Below are 15,774 nucleotides of genomic sequence, written 5' to 3'. Positions count from 1 at the left end.
AAGCAAGGTTTAATATTTGATATTGAAAGGGCTTAAATTTTAAAATATAAATGAGCTTCAAAATAAATTTATAGTAATTTGGCATAGAAAATAGATTGTCATTATAGCTGGAAGCCCTTAAAGAAAATATAGATCTTGTATTTATTTAATAATTATATTTAGATTATTTGGATTGTAATAAATAGTTTTAATTTTTTTTAATGACTAATTAAAATCAGTATTTTTGTAGAAATATTTATCATGAATTGTATTAAGTAAGAAAAGATAATCGAGTAGTATATTATAAAAAAGTCTATTTTTATATAATATAAATTAAGTAATATTTGTGCATTTCAATCCCCTAGTTTGTGTATATCGTTTTTAATCATTAATTAATAACAAAAGTTTTAATAATGTTACGTTATTTATTAAGTACCGACCGTTAAGTGTATATAATATATATATATATATATATATATATATATATATATATATATATATATATATATATATATATATATATATATATATATATATATATATATATATATATATATAAATTACTTTATAAATCAACAAATTGAATAATCTTTATAAAATTAACAATCATCTACTGTAAAATTTGATTTAGTCTACTGTTCTATAATATGTTGTAATACGTTGTGTATGAAACATTGTACTTTAATTAAAATGTGCAATAACTAGAATGATCAAAATGTTTAAAATTAATCATTGTCAGATATTTTCTTTGATTTTTTTCTCCTCAAAAACTTTTTCGGCGAACCTTCATCTATATTTTCCTGTGAACTGCCCTGGCATATGTTAACACACTGAAACACACAAAATGTTTAATATAAATCATAAATCTGAAGCTAAGTTCTTCAATGATTATTAATATTACATCAGAAATTGTGATTCTCTCAGACATGACTTGATCGGGGTATCGCCATGGCATAAAGTTGGCGTTTTCCGATGACGACTTCCACGCCGGATAGGCGAGAGCTGCTTTTTCTAACTTCTTTGCGAGCTTTGGAGCTAAGGTGTGCGTTACTGTGTTCACTAGCCATGTAGGGAGATGTCCCTGTGGATCGGTTTGAGAAATATAACCCAAAATGCTGCCGTCATCGGGAGCGGCGCGCACTACGAACCCTGTTAAATGAGAAATAGCCCTGAAACATAAACACAAATACATTTCTATTATAAAATTGGTATATTATTTTGTAAAGATGATGAAGCACATATTCTGGTACGAATCAAAACTATCCTATCTGTAATTATATTTTTTTAAAGAATAAATATGGATATTACAGTCATCCTACAAAGCTACATCGTAGGTGGTTCCGCACCTGTCGTCTATATAAATTGAAATACGAAAGTTTATACATATTCTTGACAGTCAGTTTGCAATGGCTTGTCGTACAGTTGTTACTGTACTTGATCTTCACATGAATCTATTTTTATAGAACAACAATTAAGGTATTTAGTGAACTTTTGGATTGTCATTGTGATGATCCCTTATGGTTCAGCTTCCTCACAACGTTTTGCTTATGAATATTCTATCATATCATCTGCCATGTTGTAACACAGTATAGCAACACAGAAGTGAATTTACAGTATTTTCGACATATCCTGGAAAATATAGTAAAAAAAGCATAAATGTTTTAAAATGTTAGTAATATTTTTAAAGAAATAAACTTCTCAACAATTTTTCAAAACTCTTTGGAATAAATTATTTGTTCTTCAACAGTCTAAATCTCTAAATGTATTTTGTTGCTCTTAAATAATGATGTTTTACAACAGCTCAAATATGAAAAAGATAATATTAAATTATAGGATATGTATCTGAAAAAAAAACTAGGAGAAATTATTCAGTTGTTGGAGAAAATATTGCATTTAGTCAGTTATTTTGTAAAATAATAGATAGAATATGAATTGTTTAAGCCTTCGAAGAAAAATTCACTAACCAAAAAAGATTAGTTAAAAAAATACGGTTGATTAATTTTTTTTAATTTCAATTAGCTTTATTTAAAATTAGTTAATACATAAAAGAGAACGTCAAAAGTGGCTATTATTAATGTAGTGTCTGTCAGTTGCTTTTGCTGCGCTATGCTTTTTCTGTCGTTAAAAGGTCCTGGTAATCTTACTAGATCTAAAATATTTAAACACTACCTCCACAGCGAATTTTATGTGTTTTTGAAAGGACAGTGAATTTGTGCTAATAATCTGAAACACTCTTCATCATGTGATTAATATTTTGAGTTTTCGATTATCGAAAGAGCAGAGGACCCAAAATAGATCATTGTGGTATTCCAGAATAAGCGACATTTTAATTAGACCACCTATAATGTTTACAAAGTTCATGCAGTGTTCATTAGAGTTTGATATAATGACTTATCGCGACTTATTGAGACTTGTGTGTTTATATATCATATAGCACAGATATACGTCAATTGATTAGAGCACTTTGTCTTGGCATTGTTTTTTAATTTGTGATTTTTCACGCTTTAGAAATATTCATAATGTATGTACTTCGAATGTTGTAAGATATGTTTAAAAACGAGCTACATATAAATGTTTTAAAAAATCCTTCTTTGATAAATTACTTAAAGATACGCCATTTTCAAAAATACCCCTAGTAATTTATAATAAATAATTGCAAAACGTTGTTGTTAAATAAATTAACGTTTCAAGGACTCTTCAAAATAGCTAAATTAAGCAACCAAAAAATATTGTTTACTTTTAAATCAATTGGGGAAAATCATGAAGGTAAAAAATGGATGCCAAATATATTGATACATATATGATATTGATCGCTTGCTTACTTGCGATAAAAATAAGAACAACATACTGTAATAAGATATGAACCTTTCATTGGTTGTCATGAAATGATCTAGTGGCACAAAAAAACGATGCAGTGTACTTATTAGATTAAAAGCTAGAGCTAGTTGACTGAAATATTTATTCACATAAAAAATTAATGCATTAGGATAGAAAATCCAACCTCGCCAAAACCATTTTTGGTGCTTGATAATCACAATTAAAATAAAGAGATTTTCCTAATTCTTTCTCATGTTTTACAAATTAAAGCCTATTTGGAATAAAATATTAATAAATAAACATATTATTTTCACAAATGTTCAGCTTTTTTGCGTTCAAAATACCTCTAAAGGACCTAATCATTTTTTTCTATTGATTTTTTTTACAAATTTGTAGCCTATTCATATTCACAATGAAAAATTTAAATTTATTTTCTTTGCCTTTAGCCTTTCATATTTATTTATTAAAATCCATTTTCTTACACATGTTTTACTAATATATAGCTTATTTAGGATAAAACATAAAAAATACACATTTTATTTTTACAATTTTCAACTTTTTATCTGTGTTTTAGGCTAAAAACAGCTCCAAAAAAATCCCTTTCTATTGATTGCTTTTACTAATTTATAGTCTATAGACAATGAAATAAAAAAAAAATTATCAACAAATTTTTAGCACTTCATATTTGTTTTATACTTAAAAATGACCTCAGAAATCCATTTTCTTCCAATTTTAACAAATTGATTTACAAATTTAATACTTATTTAGGATAAATATTGAAAAAATAAACATGTTATGTTTACAACTTCTGATGTTTAGTTTAATATATTTTATTAATAGTGTGAGTTTCAAAATGGTTATAAACCAGCATCTCATACCATATTCCAAAATAAATTTAAAAACATACCTAACGTAGCCCTTCCTCTGGGGGTAATCTTTATGGAAGACAGAATGATTTAGGATCATTTGTTCAGTACCGGTATCTAACCATGACCTTTGCAGCACAAAGTCTCTATTTTTCAATGGCGATGGACATGACACTAAAACGTCACAAAATAAAATTATCAGTAATTAGTGACATCGGTACAAAATGGTGTGCTTGTGTAACATATGGTGTTATAGTACTGACTGGCATAGTAACCGACGTCGTTATTTATGTTCAGGTAGCCGATGTCCTCGGAGCATAGCATGTGCGCGTCCCAGTTAGGTCGATAGTGAGGGTCGTGCAGCACATCGTACAAGGTATCCGGGCGCACGCCCTTAAATTGCGCCACTACCTTGACGAAATTGAATCCGGACTTGGAGCCTTTGTCTTGGTCCGGGGGGCGGATCCACACGCGGATCCCTCCCTTGTCGTACTCTGGCTGCCAGCCCTTGTGGTCGTCCACCATGCGTTTGAGTTTCGAAAAGTCGTCATCTTCAGCCACCCTCACGACGCCTACTTCCATTTCCTGATGTCGTTAATAGCCACGCCGGGTCCCGCTCGTATCATTATTGTTCTAACGTTTCTTTATTTTTTGTTAGCTAGAAAAAGGCACTCTGCGGTCGAGTCGATATGGAACTAGGGCTGGCTTCGGAGCCCGATTAGATACTGTATCGCAACGCGAAACTTGTGCATTTTGCTGGCGGTTAATTCAAAACGATCAGCAGCGGCGCACCACCATTTATATTATTATTTATCACAAATAAGCGCCGAATCTTAATTTCCACTGCGACTGCGACGGCAGAATTTTATTGCTTTGGACGTGGATTCTAAACAGGAAAGTTATTAAAGATGGCAGGTGAAGCATTTTCTACCAACTCTTGAATTTGGCCAAAAAAATACATGTCATATTATATATTATATTACAATACATAATATAACGCGGGCGATCACAAATAGCTTCGTAGTCGACTGGTCAATTGCAATCGACGTACTGGCTTTATACCTAGCTGATATATTATGTTTATTATATATTTCCATTGTGTCTTCCAAGTAATTTGGTAAAGTGGTGATTTAGTTATTTACGTTTGATTTTCACGTATTCGCTCCAGCGCCACTTGAATGTCAATGTCTTTTCTCGGTTGATCTTCTTATATTTGTAAATTTCTGCTTAAATTGAGTCTCATTCAGTTTGATTTTCCATATTATTGGTAGCTTATGACCAGGGCCGCTGAGAGTAAAATCGGACCCAGGTGTTTATTGTTGCTGCGCCCCTCATCCCGTAACATTTAAGCGACATCTAAAATATCATATTTATAGACCGTTCGCACAATTATACGTCTTATTGATAAACTATATTGAAAATGAAAAAATATAAATGCAAACCATTTTATATTTTTTTCACTGTGACCCATGGAGAAATGTAAAAAGTCATAACCTAATAGATAATGAACATTAACGTATCGTAGAACATTGTCATAACTCCACGGGTACTTAAGAAGTTTAGCGACTCTTCGATGACATTAACAAATTACTGCAGATCATTTAAAACCAAACAAAACCAACGGACATTTTCGGCGCACATCGCAATACCTCTATATTCACAATCTAAAGCGCTAAAACACTATTTTTAAAAGCTTTCGTCAGAAATGTTTATAATTATTGTACAGCGTGTTGTTTCAATGTGGATTTATTCAAAATTATTTACCTGATAAATTTGGATTTTTAATATGTTTGACTTCGCAATACACATTTTTAACTCACAATCAAATATGGCGATTCAACAAATTTGATAAGAAGTTTCAGATGGTAGTTTGTGGTTGAAATATTGAGACCTACAATTATATCTAAATATACACAAATTAGTTCACACTAAACCACCGACAGTTGTTTTACGTTTATTTCCGGTTAGTATTATTATTCGTATATCGCCCAAAGTAAATATCAACCTTTAAGCATTTTTAGATAAATAGTCAAATTTTGTTTCATATAATACTATGGTATGTTTTTTCTAGCGTCGAAATAAACATGTAATGAATTAATACAGGATGAAATGGTGTAAATTGATACACGTAAAAATGCTATATGTATTAAAATAATAATACAGATAATAAAATTGTATTATTTTTAAAATAACATAACATAATACATTTTAAGTAAAATTAATCAAAATTTCTATACTCTTTCATTATTGATAATAACTTAAATGTTTGTTGATAATCACTACATTCATTTAATAGCAACTGTTATTTTGTAGATAACATCTAAAATATAAATTGAAATATCCGCACTAGCGTCAAAATGTTTGCGAGCTCTGACCCTGTTGCGAAAGGAAAATCAATATTGATGTTCTACTCGTACTATCAACGACGCCTTTTCAGACAGAACAACGGAAAAATATCGCTAGCAAGGATTTTTTTCGACAACGTTTAATAAATTACCTACATAGGTGACTGTTTATATTATTTGTTTATTAGCAATTAGAAAAATAATTTATCTGACATAAAAACACACAATACTTTAAACATTGGTAATTCGTAGGCTGACCATAATAAGTACATTTTATATGAGACAGTACGATTTTTATGCTCTTTCGCGGTCCCTATGTTTATTTCCCTAGCAAAATTTCTCACTGCGCGGTAAAAGAAATTGCGTAACCACGATAGTTTTTGTCTCAGATAATTATAATAGCCTTCTTCAAATAAAATAGCAACTTTTGAAAAAAACTCCTAATTATTTTTGCTATGCGATAAAATAAACGGCATTTTTATTTTAGTTCAAGAATAGCCTAAAGTTTTTTTACATAATATTTTCTAAATCAACAATTTAAAAACCAACGAATAATCTTATCATCGCCAAGAGTCTTCAAGATTCTCTTGAACATAACTGGCGTATTCTAAAGCCTTAAACCTATTTCCATATAAAATCCAGCTGAAGTAACTTTATTATGCCCATCGATTGCAATATATACTCAGATTTCAAGAATTAGTGAAGAGAGATTCCGAATTTATCCACAGGCTGATTAGTTTTGACGAATATTTTTCCCTGTAAAATAGTTTCATGATTAAACAAAGGTACAGGAATTGGGGGTCAGAAACTACAAAAAGGAATAGGAGCTTAGTGTGGGAGTTCAATCACTTCAGAAAAAGTGATTGAACCTTACTTTTTTGAAGAACATCTTGGAAAACCGATCAATGTTATATGAGATGTATATGAGTATATGATCAAAAAAATCTTATTCCAGCAAGTTTAAATAAAGAAGTCGTGTAGTTCCAATAGGAATGAACCGCAGCTCACAAGCAACTGCCACAATCCTACTGCTCATACTACCGAGCATATACTACTAATAAACTACACATTTAAATTAATTATAAAAACATATTTAAAGAGAGAAAATAACTAAAATGATTCGCTGTGGATCCTAATACGTCGTCTACGTTTTAGTGAGTCGATTTTAGCCTATTTGCGAGAAATCAATTATTATTTTACTTTAAATGTTATCACCTACTTTAGGCAATTAAAACATTCTCCCTTCCATTCTCCGCCCTAATACCATGTCCCGTTTTTATCTCAGAGAAAAATGGTCAGTCTAGTATGGCCTAGTTATAAAAATTATATGCATGACGCAACTATGCGGATGTGATAACGTTATCGAATTTAACGGTGAAAAATGAAGGTCCGTAAATTGTACCTAATTATTTTTTTTAATATTCCATTGAATTTTTAATTGTGCGTGTGACTAAAAGGCAATTATGAAATGAAAAGTAAAGGGGAATGTGGGGGTAATATCGAACACAATTCAATAAGCATATAAGCGATAATTAAATTATCTTTTAATTTGCACATTGTTATTTATTTAATATAAATGTGAAAATGTACACAATTTTCTCTTTACTGTAATATTATATTTTAGTAAGATAATATATTTATATTTTCAAGTAAAATAAGTAAAAAAACTCATATAACCTAAGCTAATTTCTGTTATGAACAGACCGAAACCACTTTTTTGTCTTTTAACAGATACGATAATTCCGTAAACTTGAATTAGCTTTCTGAATGGCCTGAGGAACGACAGTTGATGTGTTGCAGTATTAGATAAAATAACTAAAATAAAATAAATCGCAATTGTAATGAGAACATCATTTATTTGTAGAAGATTGCATTTTCTATTTTATTAAGTCTTCTGTTATTTATGTTTTCTGAAGTTATATTTTTAAAAATAATAAGGAAAATACATATAGCATGGGCAGATATAGAAAATACACACAGCATCGGCAGAGTTTCATAAAACTATGTTGCGAGGATTGATACACTTTATTTGATGTATGTTCGTTACAATTTAATCAGCCATACAAAGTTAACATGAATTTTTATTGATTTATATATTGCGTCACTTACCGGTCCAAGTCATGGCTGGTCAAGGCAATAAGTTACAAATATTGAAATTCTTTTGAAGACGAATTTGGAGTATTTTATAAGTCGACTTTCCTATTAAAAATATTGCACTGTTAACTAATTTATCTTCCTGGCTGATGTATGAGACTTTTAATTCTAAAATATCCACAGGATATTTTACTTCTAGTATTAATCCTTTTTAGTCAACAACTTCATAATTGCAATGGTTCATACTTTTCTTTGCAATGGTCATGCAAAAAAGTTTTTCAACTTGATTGGACTGTATGCACTGTGTTTTTTGAGTAGCATATATCTTGAGGAATGCGAATGCTTCAGGATTTTAAATATGTGTAACTGCAGCTAATGAATTTGTTTTTTTCCAGAATTATCTCCCAGTAATTTCTTCATAAGCAATGGTCCATTGTACAGTAATTGTCTGTCTGATGCCTTTTTAGCTTTATATTGTTATAATACACTATCTGTCCCAAATCTGCGAGGACTGATCTAAACACAAATAGAAAACATTTGTTATTCTACAATATTATAATAATTTATTCAAAATACACCCCTTCTGAGTCAATACAGCACTGAAGACGATCATAGAAAATTTTGAAACAACTTTTGTAGAAATTTTCCGAAAGTACCTTTAGGGCCATGGTCGAATTCTTTCGGATGTCATCAATTGTGTCAAAACGTTCTTCCTCAATGCCAACTTAATTTTTGAGAATAGTCAGAAGTCACAGGGAGCCAAATCAGGTGAAAACGGAGAGTGGCTGAGCACTAAAATGTCTTTATTGCCCAAGAATTCGCGTACAATCTTAGCTTTGTGTTGGTACATTATCATGCAACAACAACCAACTGCATTTAACTCGGTATTCTTATCGAACCAAAAGAGCTAACGCCAAAGGAATTTCGGTGGTGAATGTCAAAACTTAGACTTATAAAGCGTATGCCACAACTACTAGAACCTGAGATATGACTAATAAAACTAGTTCTCACAGATTTGGGGCAGACAGTGTATTTCTTCTTAAATATTTTTTCAATACTTTTTTCTCTTACCTTTCTTGATACCTAGCTCAATTTTAATTAATAATTACAAATTCATCCGTGAGATTAGGAAAAATTAATATGTGATGATCAGTCGGAACTAGTGTTAGTCGTTGACTTGCATCACACTCAAAAGCATAACTCTCGCTATGAATTTTCATATGCACTGAAAGTGAGATTTCATTTTTGAATGCTTTTCCACATTTTTCACATTCAAAGTCACAAATATCTTTATGAGTTTTCATATGACAATAAAAATTAAATTTAGTTTTCATGCTTTTCCACATTTATCGCATTCATATACACAAGTTTTACCATGAGTTTGCATATAATGTAAAATACTACGTCATGTTTTCACTGTTTTTCCGCATTTATCACATTCATATTTACAAGTACCATCGTGAATTAACATATGTGCTGAAAGCGTGTTTTTAATTTTGAAAGCTTTTGCACATGTTTTACATTCAAAAGCAGAAATCTCGCTATGATAACTCATATGCACTGAAAGTTTACTTTTAGTTATGAATGTTTTACCACATGTTTCACATTCAAAGTCACGTATATGGTTATAAGTTTTCAAATTTCAAATGGTATGAAAAATTGGGTTTGGTTTTGAATGCTTTTCCACATTTATTACATTCATATTCATAAATATCACCATGAGTTTTCACATGGGATGAAAAATTAGATTTAGTTTTAAATGTTTTTCCACATTTATCACATTCATATTTACTGGCATTGTTATGCGTTAGCATATGGTATGAAAGATTGTGTTAAGTTTTGAATGCTTTTCCACATTTTTCACATTTAAAGTTACGAACATCGCAATGAGTTTTCATATGCCGTAAGAGATTGGATTTAGTTCTGAATACTTTTCTACATTTATCACATTTATATTCACAAGCATCGCCATGAGATTGCATATTAAGCAAAAATTGTATTTTGTTTTTATTGCTTTCAATTTATAGGAATCGGCATGCGTATGTTGAACCATCTCACATTATTCTCTTTTTCGTTTCTAAAATTTAAATTTAATTTTTTAGAAAATTGATAATTATTAAAATATATATCAGAGGAATATCTATATGATTATTACTTTTGAAATTTGGTGAGATAAAATTTCCACATCAGTCGTATTATTTTTAAATACATTTTTAACATTGTGCATTTCTGAAAACATATAATAATCAATAACTCAATTACATTAAATTGTAACAATCAATCTAACCACTTTCGAACATGTCGTCTGTATGTGTATCTTCACTGCTATCATATTCAATTTGTAAACCCTCTACCTAGAAAATAAAACATTATTTCAGATAACATATTTCTAAGTGTTGCATATTATATTGATTTACCTCAACTTTACTTTGAATAGTGTAAGCAGAACCTGTTTCTTTGTCGTTTTTAATGTAGGATTGTACAAAGATTAAGCTTAATATTAAGAAAACTAAAAATATTAACATTCACTTTTGTTTTCAAATATTTTTAATTCATCAATTGTGTGAATTTCGTGACTAATGATTCATAGACAAGTGACATCCAATTATCCCCCCTAGTTTTCTCACATTGCAAGTTGACGTATTTTAAGAGTTGAACTTAAAATATATACGTACTTATATATTGTATATAATTACAAATAAGGTGACTAGATTTTTAAATTATCAAATTTTTTTGTCTATTTCGAATTTTTTTGAGAAAGAGAAATTTATATGGAAGTTAAAAAAATGTAATTTTGAAAATTTTTGTTCAAGGGCAAAGGTGGGAAAATTTTTTGAGGAGGACGTCTGGTAACCATAATACAAAACATAATTAGAATAATATTCAAGTTTAAGCATTAACCTTAAATATTAAGAAAAATAGTCAAGCATTAAGTCACTAAGCATATGAAACATCAATCTATAAAAATACGCGTTTCAAAACTTAAAAAATGGATTGTCGTAATACCAGTTTTAAAAAAATGCGGCAACGCCATTATAGCAGCGTTGACAGTAGACGTCAAAATCACATCCGCGAAGCGGATTTTATTATTGGCCCAAATATGACAATTGTTGAGCAGAGTGTAAAAATAGAAGTATTAGAAATCCTTCAAAATTCCATATATTTCGAAAGTGCTTTATTTGTATAACAATGCAAAAAATATAATTGTCAATAAATAATATATTTTAATTAAAATTATTATTTCTTTAACCCATCCTTTTGTATTTTCATATATAATAGATTAATATTATTTTAGAAACTGGATAAGGTAAATATAGATTTTAGTGTAGAAAATATAATGTATGTCGATGCAGCAACATTGCGAATTGTAGTGTAACCTTGTCATAAAGTTTTTCATAGCATTTCTTAATGCTTTTTGTGATAACAATGTAATTTTCATTAAAATATCCGTTCTTAACTGCTATACATGGTTTGTGGCTTGGTGGGGTACACTTTTTTTATTTTGAAGGCACTATAAGTACGCTCAATTCTGTCAAACAATGTTTTTTCGCTGATATATCATTACGATATAAATATTCATTTATCGATAATAAGTGTTTAAAAATTTTCATACTTCTTCTGTGCGATATTTTGCGCTATTCTAATGAACCTTTGCGCAATATCATTTGCGTTTTACAGTTTTCCAGTATACGGATATTTGCAGTGTAGCGCGTAAATATATGGGATCCCAAGAGAAAACTATTATGGGGGCCAATATAGATTTGTTATGGCCAAAACTGGTCGGCGCAGAAATAGCGGTGTTGTGACGGCTCTCTCTCTTCCGGCAAGCTTGTAAGGGTTCGGACGCGTGCCGTCGCGCGTCCGCCCCATTCTTATAATGTAAACCGTAACCTCAAATAAATATACTACTGCAGCGGCTCAATCTGTGTCTCATTGCCACCCGCCATCATCACAGTCCCTAAACTGGTGACCCCGACGTGATCCTGAGCACACATATGGAGTCAGACGAAAAATGGCAGACACAGACGCCGCTGCAGTACAAAAAGCCGAGCCGCTGCAAACCCACTTGCTGCCACCCCGCCGGAGCTTCCCTGGATCCGGACTCGAGCTGGCGGACCACCAAGACGATGGGCCTGCGCCTCCGACCATGAGCCGCCATCGTCAGCCGCCGCCGCCGCCGACCACGTGACCCAGGAAGCATCCGGCGCCACCACGCGCCTCCAGCGAGAAGCCACCGAAGTGCTGCCGTAGACCAGGCTCGAGTGGACCACGCGTGACCCGTCACGCACCCGTAGGGCTACGCCCCCGCGACTCCGAGCTCGAACCGCATGTTCGGGGCCCGTCACGCGCGCGCCCTGTGTAGCTGCACCGACGCACCACAGGGCCCCGAAAGGTGCTCCCGGACATGCCCGTTCTTCTCGCGCCCCCTGGAGCCCTACGCGCCGCCCGAGTCTACACGTGTTCCACTCGGCTTGGAGCGAAGCACGCCGCGCGTCACTGGAGGCCGCGCCGCCACACCATACGTCACGACTTTGCTACTTTTGCGCCGCCAGCATTTAATCAACAGCAGCGCCAAGGCCCCCATACCTCCCTCTGGTTATAGTTCGCAATTGTAAATTGCTAGGGCCGGAGCCGTATGGGGGCCAATATAGATTTGTTATGGCCAAAACTGGTCGGCGCAGAAATAGCGGTGTTGTGACGGCTCTCTCTCTTCCGGCAAGCTTGTAAGGGTTCGGACGCGTGCCGTCGCGCGTCCGCCCCATTCTTATAATGTAAACCGTAACCTCAAATAAATATACTACTGCAGCGGCTCAATCTGTGTCTCATTGCCACCCGCCATCATCACAGTCCCTAAACTATGTTATACGCCGGCTGAGATTAGACGGGTGCTCGACTATGTTGTGCAAATACGAACCAATTAATTACCTTATCGATTGTAGGACGTCACATTCTAACAGTGTATGCACTAAGTTTTGGCGTACTAGGCTTTGTTGAAGGCTTTTTTGTTGTCACATCTATCGAGAGTTTCAGCAAGAAGGTTCAGTTGATCTTCTCGACCAATCTCATCAATTGATAGACTAAAGAGTGTTCAGAAAAAAGCAATGCTGCTCAGCAGGAATATCTGATACGTGAATTTATGAAGGTGTATCGAAATTTACGGATAGATTATGGTCAATTTCATCGTTAGTGAAAATATTGCTGCTGTAAGTTAAAGTGTGCAAACGGACGGTTTAGTTCTAGTCTATACCGTTGGACCGTGACGTCACGGCTATGAGAAAATCCTTCGAATTGGCCTTAATACAGAAAGGTGTTGACTCTACCACACATCGTGAGGCATGATAAATACAAAAATTTTTGTTTGCTTTTGTAAACAACAATTAGCATGAACACATTTAATAAAGATTATAATAATTCTATTTATTTAAAAGATCGTTGAAATTCTGCGCATAATTAAAAAAATCAGTTACATAAATATCAAAATCATGGAATTAAATCAGTGGTATTGAAGGCTAATAGAATTTATTCATTTAACAATCCAGAACTGACGCTGATCCCTGAGAAAGAGAAGTGGGAGGGGTGTTCCATGCAACGAAAAAAAATATAAAGCATGCTATTTCGTGTAACGGTACTTCGTCCAGACGACATGTTAATCTTATGAAGCCATCGGGTACAATGTTGGATGTTTTGCATGAAAATATAGTTCGGAAACTGAAGTTGGATCATACTTTATTAGTTGGCAGTTCTACTCTTATAAATATCTAACTAAAATTATATTTTAGGGGCTGTGATGGTGACGGGTGGCAATGAGACACAGATTGAGCCGCTGCAGTAGTATATTTATTTATAACCTATATGCTATCTACTACAACATGATTTATAAGAAATACATTAATACGATTAATTGAAAAGTTGTTTTATTAATAATATTTAAAGTGTAATTTCAAAACTTTGATGATAATTTATTGATAATTCTTTCAATCTTGGATACGTATTCATCAATCATATTGTCATATTGAGATGGTATTTCTTCAGTATATGATTTCATTATTTTTTTATACTGCTCATAATATTTAACATTAGCCGCTTGCAAATCGTCTATTTTGTTTTGATATTCTGTCGAAGTTGTTTTGCATTTATTGTATTCTTTTGTTAGCATTTCTTCTTCCTTGGACAATTTTGCTAGTTCATTATCAGCAGAATTTTTTATTTTCTTTATCTCCTCGGACAGTTGCTCGTCCATTTGTTGCAATTCCGCAACTTTCTTTTCTAAATTAACAGCGGTTTTCTGATAACTGCACAGTTCTCTTTCCTCGCTGTGCGTAGACATGCTCACACTTTTAATTTCCCTAATTTTGTGATAAACTCCATCTAAGACGTCAAACATGGTATCGCACTCAGACATACATACTATATTCTTTTCTAGCGTATTAATGCTGGTTTCTTTGGTCAAAATCGTATTATGTTTGTCGTCGATCTCTTGTTGCTGTTCTTGTTCTAACTTTAATAATAATCTCTTTTGACTGTTCATTTCTTCTATCTCGCCATCCGTCACTATCAGTGATCTTAGTCTTTTTATTTCTTCAATCATTCTGTCATGATTTTTCAGTTCTTTCTCTATATCGGCTTCAATGTTTTCGTTTTCCGTTTTGATGAAGTCAAGTTCGCTATTTAATTCGTTGACTTCTTTCTCACGTTCTAAGTTGTGCTCTTTATACTTAGTAATATCGTTATTCATCTTTTTAATTTCCTGCTCCGATTTAATGATTTCCAACTGTAGATCGTCTATTTCGATTTTATATTTGTCTTTCTCCATGATCATTTTGTTCATCTGTTGCGCTTTTTCCTCTGTATCTTCTTCCTTCTCCACTATACCGGCTCTGCGCTCTTGAACGAACAGAATGAAATTATTGAATAGACAAAACACAATCTCCACCATTGATTTTGTGGGATTTATTAAATCGGCCAAAGTGGTGTTTTCGTTTTTCTCGTAAATCTCCAGCCTTAGATAGTTTATCGCCTCGGCCAAATTGAGCAAAGGCAATAAATCGTAAAATGCCTCCAAATTCTCTTGATGGCTCACGATTGGCTTGAACTTTATTAACGATTCCGTTTGAACATCCATCGATTCGAAAAGTTTTAGCATCACTTCGATGAAAAACGTGGGTTTCGGTTTCAGAAAATCATCATTAGTGATTTGATAATTCAGCATTAAAGAGTTCCAATCTAAGCTATCCATGTTTATTTTAGAACGTGAAATTGACTTATGAGCCGAATTCGATGAGCGACCGTTGGGCAATGCAATCTCAGTATTGCCAGTGTCGATATATATAAATACCTCAGTATGCGTCATATTTATACGTGGCGCTAAAATAAGCTTTTATAAATGACATCCTCTTTTTTTGATAGTTTGGCGTAGCACTGCGGGGGGCGCAGCCCTACAGGATGCGGTGCCGATGGGGCGCGGTGCTGCGGGGGGCGCAGCCCTACAGGATGCGGCGCCGATGGGGCGCGGTGCTGCGGGGGGCGCAGCCCTACAGGATGCGGCTCCGGTGGAGGCGCGGTGCTGCGGGGGTCGCAGCCCTACAGGATGCGGCGCCGATGGGGCGCAGTGCTGCGGGGGGCGCAGCCCTACAGGATGCGGCTCCGGTGGAGGCGCGGTGCGGCGGGGGGCG

At 33.5% G+C, this 15,774-nt stretch overlaps 1 protein-coding gene and 1 long non-coding RNA gene across 2 annotated transcripts; both read right to left on the bottom strand.

The window, feature by feature from the left end:
* Positions 1–570: 570 nt before the first annotated feature.
* On the bottom strand, positions 571–11,172 carry LOC148226225 (START domain-containing protein 10-like). Its single transcript, XM_088203651.1, has 5 exons — positions 11,108–11,172; positions 3,926–4,548; positions 3,704–3,836; positions 881–1,148; positions 571–809 (listed from the first exon to the last, which is right to left on the bottom strand). Exons 2-5 carry the CDS (start codon positions 4,242–4,244, stop codon positions 705–707), a joined length of 825 nt encoding a protein of 274 aa, XP_088059777.1. The 5' UTR covers positions 4,245–4,548; positions 11,108–11,172; the 3' UTR covers positions 571–704.
* Positions 7,844–11,197, bottom strand: LOC148226224 (uncharacterized). Its single transcript, XR_015812221.1, has 4 exons — positions 10,519–11,197; positions 10,389–10,455; positions 10,257–10,330; positions 7,844–10,178 (listed from the first exon to the last, which is right to left on the bottom strand). It is a non-coding gene; the product is annotated as an uncharacterized LOC148226224 (long non-coding RNA).
* Between the last annotated feature and the right edge of the window lie 4,577 nt (positions 11,198–15,774).

The sequence above is a fragment of the Plectrocnemia conspersa genome, unplaced genomic scaffold (genome assembly GCF_051122295.1).
Source record: "Plectrocnemia conspersa isolate PC_06_02 unplaced genomic scaffold, ASM5112229v1 ptg000014l, whole genome shotgun sequence".
NCBI classification, from domain to species: Eukaryota; Metazoa; Arthropoda; class Insecta; order Trichoptera; family Polycentropodidae; genus Plectrocnemia; species Plectrocnemia conspersa.
This window is presented reverse-complemented; position numbering and strand designations above follow the sequence as displayed.

What these genes read in the sequence shown, in the direction of transcription:
- LOC148226225 (XM_088203651.1), bottom strand. Translation starts at nt 4,244, where the DNA reads ATGGAAGTAGGCGTCGTGAGGGTGGCTGAAGATGACGACTTTTCGAAA. An exon ending in CGACGTCGGTTACTATGCCA is followed by an intron (nt 3,837 to 3,925) that starts GTCAGTACTATA and finishes GTGACGTTTTAG; the next exon opens with TGTCATGTCCATCGCCATTG. An exon ending in AGAGAATCACAATTTCTGAT is followed by an intron (nt 810 to 880) that starts GTAATATTAATA and finishes TGTGTGTTTCAG; the next exon opens with TGTGTTAACATATGCCAGGG.